The 9,995-nt window shown below is 36.8% G+C and overlaps 2 protein-coding genes across 3 annotated transcripts; one reads left to right on the top strand and one right to left on the bottom strand.

The window, feature by feature from the left end:
• The first annotated feature begins 1,273 nt into the window (after positions 1 to 1,273).
• Positions 1,274 to 6,771, top strand: LOC110773820 (transglycosylase). Of its 2 annotated transcripts, none has more exons than XM_088252755.1 (13): positions 1,274 to 1,571; positions 2,187 to 2,396; positions 2,713 to 2,763; positions 3,712 to 3,842; positions 3,965 to 4,081; positions 4,275 to 4,394; positions 4,680 to 4,789; positions 5,012 to 5,178; positions 5,309 to 5,362; positions 5,636 to 5,745; positions 6,125 to 6,238; positions 6,318 to 6,449; positions 6,527 to 6,771. In XM_088252755.1, the coding sequence occupies exons 2-13, from the start codon at positions 2,220 to 2,222 to the stop codon at positions 6,552 to 6,554; spliced, it is 1,311 nt and encodes a 436-aa protein (XP_088108881.1). In that variant the 5' UTR covers positions 1,274 to 1,571; positions 2,187 to 2,219; the 3' UTR covers positions 6,555 to 6,771. The 2 variants fall into 2 exon arrangements, with proteins under 2 accessions (XP_088108881.1, XP_021834031.1); XM_021978339.2 differs by having other exon boundaries at positions 1,275 to 1,471.
• Positions 6,772 to 7,041: 270 nt separating this feature from the next.
• Positions 7,042 to 9,699, bottom strand: LOC110773819 (L-ascorbate oxidase-like). Its single transcript, XM_021978338.2, has 5 exons — positions 9,308 to 9,699; positions 9,111 to 9,203; positions 8,600 to 8,812; positions 8,328 to 8,516; positions 7,042 to 8,235 (listed from the first exon to the last, which is right to left on the bottom strand). The coding sequence occupies exons 1-5, from the start codon at positions 9,590 to 9,592 to the stop codon at positions 7,273 to 7,275; spliced, it is 1,743 nt and encodes a 580-aa protein (XP_021834030.1). The 5' UTR covers positions 9,593 to 9,699; the 3' UTR covers positions 7,042 to 7,272.
• Positions 9,700 to 9,995: the final 296 nt, after the last annotated feature.

Below are 9,995 nucleotides of genomic sequence, written 5' to 3'. Positions count from 1 at the left end.
TGACAATCTCCAACATCATAGAAATTTGTTGATGGTACCTATCAACAACTCTATAAGAAGAAACATGAGAAGAGAGAGACGAGCTACTAGTTTAAATTAATTTGTTTAAGCAAAGTAAGACCATTTTGTCTATAACTTTTTTTTTTGGTTGTCAAATCTGTCCGTGAACTTTGATATGAGGATTTAGGTATAGCATACTTCCATTTGGGATTAGGTCTAGCTGCCTCAACAGCTTTAAAGAATAAGCATCCCAAAAGGCTTAGTAAAGTTGTTGGAAGATGTAACTTCGAGGATAGATTTTAAAAATATCAACTTTGCCGATACCCATGAATTAGTAACATCATGTGACAATGTGACAATCACACCTTGGAGAAGTTGATTATATTTCGACCATAATTATATTAGATGCATGTATATATAAGAAGAAATCAACATTTGGGTTATCTATTAATCAAGAGATTAAAGTTGTTTTTAGAACTAATGATGGTTGGCACTCAACAGACCATGGTCACCTTGAGCTTAAAGAAAGGAAAGGTTAAGTCGATAATCATTAATAAACCAATTGATTGAAGGGTACCCAGAATCATGACACGAAAACTATGAGAGTGGGAAGTGAGATGAAGATTTTGATAAAGAGGTAGGCAAGAATGGAGATAAAATAAATCGTAGCACCAAAGATCATCTGATATTTTTTTTCATTTCATTTTAAATCATTTTGTGTTTTCTACCTCTCTTGTCAACTTTTCTCATCTCTCTTCATTCCCACTCTCTCTGTAAGTATTTAAAAGCCATGGACAGATCCATTCATTCTTCTTAAAAGTAAGTTTGGGCCTGAGTAATGGATCCACCAGCTCTTCTTTCATATTTTTATATGGAACTTCTTCTCCTATTTTATATTCATTTTCACTCATCTCTCAATATTTCATTCAATTTCACACATTTGGGGTAGGCCACATGGCTAAGTCAGTGTATCGGTTCCCTTACACCTGAGTTCCATCCATTTTTCCGTAAATTAGAGTAATTTAAAGTAGTTCTACCTCATTGTTTTTAGTATATATCTCATTTCGGACCAATATGAATAATGAACTATTGTAAGATTGTCCCTCATAGAAAAGATTTCTTAGTAAACTTTTTCCTTTCCATATTTGTAATTTTGTTGGCATGTACTAAATATTTATAATTTTATAATTTAAAAAAATTGAAAAAAAAAAGGGGAAAAATTTCAGCATTGGTTATGCTTGGAACGCCAAGTGTCATTCTCTAACAAGCTCTGCGCAACCAAGAGTGGCATTGCCACAGAACTTCCCGGCAACAATGGTCAATTGTCCATCTTCTTCTGTTTTTCTCCTTCATTTCATATAATACACACAAACATTTCCTCTCTCTCTCTCTCTCTCTCTCTCTCTCTTAGCATCAGCCCTTGGAGGAGGTGAAGGAAACTATTTCTTCCTTCATTTCGCCTCTGCTGCTGGTAATCCAATCCATACTTTTTTCTTTGCCTCCTAGCAAATTCTCTCTTTTCGTTTATGTTGCCAGATTGTGAACCAAAATTTTTGATTACACAAAATCATGTATGAAATCATATACAAATATTTAATTCACAGTCAAATAACATAACATGTCACGTATATGATACAAGATCATTGCTTTACATATGCATACGTAATATGTTTGCATGTGCACATTGTCTTTCTGTGTATTTATGTATATGGGCTGGTATGTGATGGGGGCTTTGGTTTCCTGATTTGATTGTGTTAAACTATATCTTGCTGATTGGGTGGTTAAATTTTTATTTATTTTTTATATTATGTGCGTTGTTTGTTACATGCAATGGCGAAAATGGCTGCTTTTTTTATGAGGTTGGTTCATTTGTTTTGGGCATAGGACGTCATCAGGCTGGAATTTTGTTTGATTTGTGTTTCCAATTCTAGTGTTATGGATGAAATAGTTTGAATAATTGTTTATGGCCATAAGGCTGCAATGAATTGCACAGAATTGGATTTAATTTTCATGCTTACAGGCTTGGAATCTGATGTAATACGTTCTCTTGATTATAGGACTTTCTGTATGGAGTGGATGTTAAATAAATTACAGTGCACAGATTTTTCTTTTGCTTCCATTGTCTTTCAAAAAATTTGTGTAATGGCACTTGATATGATATTGAAACTTCTTGGTTTTTTTATCAGATGCTAGGATAAAGATCCAGAAATATTGCTGGGATGGCTGTCAGCTTTAAATATTGGGAAGATTGTGTTGATTCCCATGACTTGGAAGAAATGTGGAGCAGTCCTTGTGTAACTGCTGAATGGTTAGATGCTGGAGAGAGCAGAGGACAGAAAGTTCATCTCTCGCGCGATCCCGATGGACAGCCTTTTCTGACACAGACTGAGATGAAGGTGAACTGCAGATGTAATTAATTACATTGAAGGAAATCCTAGTTACTAGCTTAGTATAAGTTGCACTTCATAAATCAACATATTTCTCTCACTGGAGATTTTTCAACTGAATTTCGGATAGCTAAGAAGTTTTTACATTCCTTTTTACAACTGTACGTATCATTCTGGTAAACACTTTTTGATAGTCCAAAGAAAAAAAGACTGAAGACAAAAAGTTTTTGGAATATTTTGATTTGACTTAGAGATTCTAAGACGCAGGTCATTTGCTTCTGAATCTGTTGTCTAATTTACCTTGCATCATATGGCTGTTTTTCAGATTGTGGCTGAGATCACCATCCGCAGGCACTTTGCTAACCAAATAGATCCCGTATGTTTTCTATGATGAGAACAGATTCGTCTGCTCCCCTTTTTATTATCCCTTCAGTCTCTGATTTCTCTGATATGTTTTCTGTGGAGTGGGAGGAGCTAGTTTAGAGATTTACATGTTACTATATATGTAGCACTAAATTCGATGCCGAGATGTCTGGGTTGGTCTATGATGATAGCATGGCCACCCAAAGCCCTGAGTAGAAACAATGTTCATGTTACTTGATTTATTGTCACTTTCCTCTTTCTTGAGAATGCAACTGTTGCATTTTGTTAGTAAACACCAACCCCACCAACCTACATTGCACTCGCAAGGTTTTTTCAATTCGGAGACATTGCAGGCAGATCGTTCTTGTGTTAACAGCACGGTGAAGTCAATGCAATCAATGGCATTGAGGGGCAATCCACATTGTTGTCATCTTTAATTTCTGTAACAAAATGATTGTGATCTTACTTTGAATGATATACCTGTTTTCTATCTTCGACTCATGATTGATAGTGCAAAACTTGTTAAGATTTCAGAGGAATGGACCCTTGGCCCACCACTAGCAACATCGATAATGTCCCCAACTTAACCACCTGTTTAGCAGGTGTGGGGTTTTATACAAAAGGCCTCAATTTTATTAGGAGTGAAACCATTTATTGTATGGGACTTTCTATTTTGTTAAGTTTCCGATGTGGGACTCGTGTATTCTTCAACAAAACTAACCTTGAACATGTTTGGCAACATAGAAGTTTATGTTCTGTTCCAGATTGAAAACTTGTTGTTTGCTATGACCATCGACATTTGGGGTTTCTGGTACCTCTCCACTCTAAATGTTTATAAAGGGATAACTCTGTTCTGTATGAAAATAATAAGAGAGTGAAATTCTAAGCTTTGGATTTTCTTATGGAGATTCAAGCTATATCCTTTTTCCTCCTTAACTTTTGCATTCTACTTCTGCTGCAGGATATGATTCGTGCTATTTCTGAACTTGAAAGTGATAGACAGCCCCTTGCTACCCGGTATGATAAAAAAACTAAGTCCACCACTGCAGGGATCATGCAACTTTTACCAGAAACTGCTGACTGGCTGGCTAGGTACCAAAAATATGCACTGATTTCATTTGAAGCACATAACTCTTATACTGAGCAGCAATGTTGTTTATCTACTTTTTATGTTATATTGCTGCAATGAAGTTAAAAGTGCAACTTGCTTGCAGTGATATGGGCTACCAGGCATATGCAGTGCAAGGGAATCCAGATCTTCTCTTCAAGCCTTTTGTAAACGTATATTTTGGTGCTGCTTATCTTAAATGGTTATCAAGCTATGATCAACAGTAAGTTGCAAAATATATAATTTTTTCGTGTCAGGTTGTATGCGGCTAGTACGAATGTGGACTTGGTTGGGTCCATCTTCCAATGGTTTTTGTGATCCTCTACATGTGTCTTACGTGTAAATGTTAAGTAATTAAGATGATTACCATTGTTAGTTCCATGATGAGATATTGATGCTTCAGTCTTTGTTTGCAGAGAAAGAAGTGAAGAATATGTAGTTAGGGCATATAAAGGTGGTACCAAAAAGGCAACTCACAAATCAACTTTGAAATATTGGCAACGGTATCTTTCAGTCAAGGAAAGTCTTCCATCCAGGTTGTTGTCTTCTCTGTATCACTATGATCTGGAACTTTGCTTTAAGCATTTTACAACAGTATTTTTCTGAACAGTATATGAAATATTTTCCACTCAATTGTATAAATATTTGAAATTTTGGTGAAGAAGTATTGAAGCCAATTTAGAAATCGTTGTGCAGTGAAGGATGTTATGTTTTGGTGAACATGTTATGAAGTCTCATTGAAAAGTCGAAACAGAAACAGGCATTAAATCCTTGTCAGATATATATTCCAGAGCTGATTCTGGTGTATTTCTTTTGTGCAGAAAAAGTTTTGAAGGCTGTCCATCTCCAAATGAGGTTTCTACTTCAGCAGCCCCTCATGCTCATGCTCCTCCTCATGCTCATGCTGCACCACCCGCACCACACAACGCAGGTTTCTCCTTTTTCTAGTTACAGAGGGAGCTACTGTTACAAATGATTTTGAGTACTTATTTTTTAATACCTGATGTTTGGTGAAACTTTGCTTCTCCTTTAATCTATTGCAGTTGCAAGCACGTAGAATTCCTCAAGAATTCTGAGAGATCCCATATCATACATTGAGACATTTCTTTACTTTATTTCTATTATATTACTAAGCCAAGAAGCTTTTCATCAGGTCATCATATTTACTGGGACTCCAGAGCTTCTCCAGAAGACATGGCAGAAATGTGGAATCATGAAGACGTCGCTAGAGAGTGGACCAAAACTGGAGAGAAAAGGGGAAAAGTACGATTCTCCCTTGATGACAAGAAAAGACCATACCTTTCTCGTGTAGAACTGAAGGTATGAATTTTTAGAATGAAGACCATGGTTTGAAGTTCAGGAATTCTTTTTTGTTAGTGCTGTCAATGAAATCAAGATTAAATTAAATGCGAAACATGTCACCACAAAACATGTTATTGACTTCTTGCAGGCAGTTGCAGATATCGTACTCACAAAACACTTTAATACAAAGCCAATCAAAGCTGTAAGTGTAACTTCTAACTTGTGAAGTCCGGTTTCTGTAAATGAGATACTTTTGTGTGCCTAAATTTTTTGTTTAGGCACATTTGTCTAAAAGAATGCTCTTGAGGAAAATCCTGGAAGATCATGAAACCATTTGTCATTTTCAGTCTTCTCCCTTTTCAGTTTCCTAAGCGTTGTTACCTTTACCCTCACCTCAGTCATCACTTCTTTGTCTTTCTCTGCAGTGTATTTTACTTTGTTTTTCTTGTTTTCGTGGGACTTATTTTTTGCACAGTCAGTTCTTGGTGCTCTTGCAGAGGTTATTAGTTTGCGTTTCTTGAATGGCGTTGGACCACGTACTGGAATAATGGGAATCGACTATTCTACAGCTTTATGGCTTTACAAGTATGTCAATCTCACAATCAGAACTAAATTTCTTAATTGGAAAAGAGTTTAAAATCCATCTGTATAGAGAGCCTAGCTTGAAAGATAACTATCTTGACTCATCATGGTTGTTTCTGGTGGTAAATCCACCTATTTATAAATGGTCTGTCTTGAGTTGAGCTTGGACAGCGCCTTAAATTGCCTAGAAAATGAATGAGAAAGAACTTCCATGCAAAATGGGGTCAATTCAATTCATATCAGATCAAATAACTCTTTTAAGAACTATCATTTGCTTGACACCAGAAACAAAAGACTTCTGTTATGAATGAATAAATATTATTTGGTGTTCTCTTGCCCTTTGTATAATTGTATTTGCTTTGAACTTTCTCTTTGTGTGCAGGGAGATGGGCTTTAAGGCATACACAATTCATTCCGCTGATGATCTTTCCATGCCATTTGTGTCAATGTACTTTGGTGCAGCCTATTTAGTATGGTTAGTGGAGTATGAAGGAAGGTGAGTCTGTTTAATATCACTGAAATTAATGTCTTTCCTAAGGTTGATAATATCACTGACCAATGTATGCCATAAGCAGGTCAAGAACTCCAGAGTTTGTTGTTCAGGCTTATATCCTGGGACCAAAGAATGTGAATCTTGAAGATTCAGGTCCACAGTGGCTCAAGTTTGAGGAAGCCTTGGGCAAGTACGAAGACACGAAGAAGCTTAAGTACGTCCATTCCACTTGTAAGTTAAAAATTCAGAATCTTCTGTTTGTATGCTGATGAATTAGCCTTATATTTGTAGGGATCAAGGGAGCTGCACTATCATGTAAGCTGACAAAAACCACCTTGCCACCTTTGATGACAAGCGGTTGCATCCTTTGCATCAAGTGAGAGCATTCTTGAAAAACTCAAATGAATTGAGTGAATGCTGTTACTTGGTTCTCATGTAGAATTGCTTTTGTAATATTTTTGAAGAGTTTTACTCTTCTTTCTGTATTTTTTCGCGAAAACTGTGTGAGCTGAAGTACAAAAGATAGCACTTTTAAGCGTCTGCTTTCTCAAAAGGCAGATAGTTCTGCTTCATTTGCCATAGGTTCAGTCACATTTGAGTCCAATGAAAAAATGATGCATCCAATTGAAAAGTAACCCTAATTTGATGATAGGGGTAGTCTTACAATTTAGTCACGAACTTTAAAAATCTTGAATGTATCTACAGGCTGGGCTATAATCTGGGAAGTTGAACAAAAATGTCTGGTTATGAAAAATCAATCATAAGTTTGCATCTTATGAACAAAAGTTACCTCAGAAATTTCCAAATGCAATAACATTTTTCCTCTATAACTAATGAACTCCAAGCAATGACCATCAGCCAACAGAAAGTAGTGGCTTCCAGTAATATCTAAAAATGAAAAAAAAAATCTATAAAATCTTAAATCAGTACATGTAAAAGCTCTGCTGAGGACTTCAACAATCAATGTGTAATTGATATATGATTGTTATATGGGGCAATGACTTGTTCTTTTCTTTAGGAAATAATAACTTATAGAACTATGGCCTATGGAAACCTTTTGTTTCTCCACAACCCATAACAGAAGAAGGCAGCTTTCCCACTTTCTCCACCCCTGCTTCAAAAACCACTCCCATTCCCATATAGAAATGGGATTCTAAATGGCAATGAAAAGCCCAAACACCTGGATTATCAGCTCTAAATCTCAAAGCAGTCCAGCCATAAGGATGTACTGGTACAGTGTTCTTCATGATTGGATTTACAAGATTGTATTTTCCCACATCCTTCTTCATGTCAAACTTGCCTGTTCCATAGCCCAGCACCCAAAAATCATGCCCATGGAGATGCCATGGATGTGTCTCACTGTTGTTCACAGTCATGGTGTTTGCATTCTGCAGTATAATATCCACTGTGGTATTGAACTTCAACCTGTATATGCCATTGCTGGAAGTGGCATTTACATTCTTTGCAACGGCGTATATATCATAATTCTTGAAGTCATAGTTTTCTGGAGGTGGGGTTTGATCAAACACATGGTTTAAGTTTAAGTTTTCCTTTAGAGCTATCAAGTAAGGTGTGTGGGGGAGAGAGAAAGATACATTGTTTAAGGACCATCTATAGTACCCATCTATCTTATTTTGTGTGTTGAGAAGCACAATGACTTTGTCTGAAGTGAGAGGAGGGGAGTGAATGAAACTTTTGTGGGCTTTGACAGCAAGGCTCTGTGTCAATCTTGGTGCAGTGTCATTCCATAGAGGGCCTGTGGTTGGCAGAGTTGGAGGGGATTTCTTGAAGTATTTTGGATAATAATTGAGGATTGCTAAGCCAGTTGGGGTTGTAGGTTTTCTGCTAACTACATTTGTAGTCACCCAGTAGTTTCTTGATGGGTCTTGGCTTGCTTTTACCAGGACAGAATATGTCTCACCAGAGTAAATATACAGGTTTTTAGTCTCAAATGGCTCCACATAATGCCCATCAGCTTCAACAACAGTCATATTGTGACCCTGCATTAAAAAAAAGTTTGTTACTAACAAGGACAAGTTTTATAATATCTACACATTTGAAACTTTCAAAGACTTGGTGAGGTTTAAGTTACCTCAATTTGGAAGCTGAGAGCTGATAGAGAGGTCAAGCTACCAATCCTTAACCGGTACGTTTTACCAGGGATGACTGTCAAAACATAGGGAGAACATTCTGGGTTTGTCGCGTTACAGACTCCGGCTTCTAGGCTAGGAGTTGCTAGTAGAGAGCAGTTGAACCTCCCTCTTCCATTAATCAGAAGTGACTGAAAAGTTAATGGAATATAAATTATCAACAACGCAAAATAGTCCATGTATGTAATTTCAATCAATGGATATAATCATTTACCTGAGGCTCCCCAACCCAAACAAAAGGTATGGAAGACAAGCCAGCAGCTTGCTCATAAGTGCTTTTGTGGAACCAGTCATTAAGGATAATGCCTCTGTCATAATCATAGGCAAAGGGCTCAGATTCTCCATTAGGAACAGAGACAGTAATGGATCCATATAACCCAGCTTCTCTTTGAATTCCATAATGTGCATGGTATAGATATGACCCTGCCTACAATTGTTGTATGATGAATTAAAACATTGTTTATAATCAGAAACATATTCACAGAGCTGGTGCAGATATGTAAACAATGGGCAATGTTTTCTTCTCACATTTGTAGCATGCGATGTTGTCAAACTGTCAATCTAGTGCCGTAAATTGAAACATGATTACACATGATCAACGGTCCAGATTGGCAGTTCGGCAACAAACATGCCAGACTGTTTTACCAGACAAATCCCCTGCAAACAATATAAAAGTATTGCTCATTGGCTCATTGCATTAATTGGTTCAAGTTCCCAAAACTCACCCTATCCACAACAAACTTGTATATGAAGGTATCTCCTGGCAAAATAGGACATTGAGTCACACCTTCTGTTCCATCACTCCAAGGTGTTCCAATCTGCAATTTATATACAGAAAACAAAAACAAACAAAAAATTTCGCATCTAAATATTTTTATATCCAAATGCTGACTTGAAAATGAACAACAGAGTACGAAACTACCTGTCGAATTCCATGCCAGTGGATCGCTACATTCTCAGTTAACAAGCTGTTCTTAAGCTCAACTACAATTGTGTCACCCTGCTGTGCCAATATTTTAGGTCCTGGGGTTCCTCCATTAATGGTTATGACCAACTTCTTAAAGCAGTCAGGAGATTTGTACTCATACTTCACCTCCCATCTGTAATGCCGAATTCTAGCTTCAACTGTCGAGACAGCTACCAAAGAAATAAAATGACATAAAACCAACAGCTTCACCAAACTTCTGTATGCTAAAATCTCAACCATGTTTTGAGGCTTTCAAACCTCAGGAAGCTTGAAGAGGCTTGTACAAACAACATAGCTCTGGCAGTAGTATATATAGACAGAAATATACATCTTACTGAAAAATTATTGGTTTTGCATGAAACTATGTATCCAAATCTCAGTCAATCTGAACGGCTAATAGAATATTCAAAATCTTTTTGAACTTTCCAGCTTACATTTTCCAAAAGGATGTGGAGCACATGCTTTCTTTGTAGATGTGACTGAAAGCAATGCAACTAAGCCCTCTAAAAGTACTTTCCACAGCAGAATATATAGATTTCTCTTGCATAATGCATTAAAGTATTGATCTCTTGGAAACTGAGGACAGATCAAACCACAAAGTTAACAAAGTTTTCTTTTCTTTTTGGGGGAAATTAAACCAAAG

This window comes from Prunus avium, chromosome 4 (assembly GCF_965620075.1).
Source record: "Prunus avium chromosome 4, drPruAviu1.hap1.1, whole genome shotgun sequence".
Lineage (NCBI taxonomy): Eukaryota > Viridiplantae > Streptophyta > Magnoliopsida > Rosales > Rosaceae > Prunus > Prunus avium.
The sequence above is the reverse complement of the archived record's forward strand: the minus strand, read 5'-3'. Positions and strand labels throughout refer to the sequence as shown.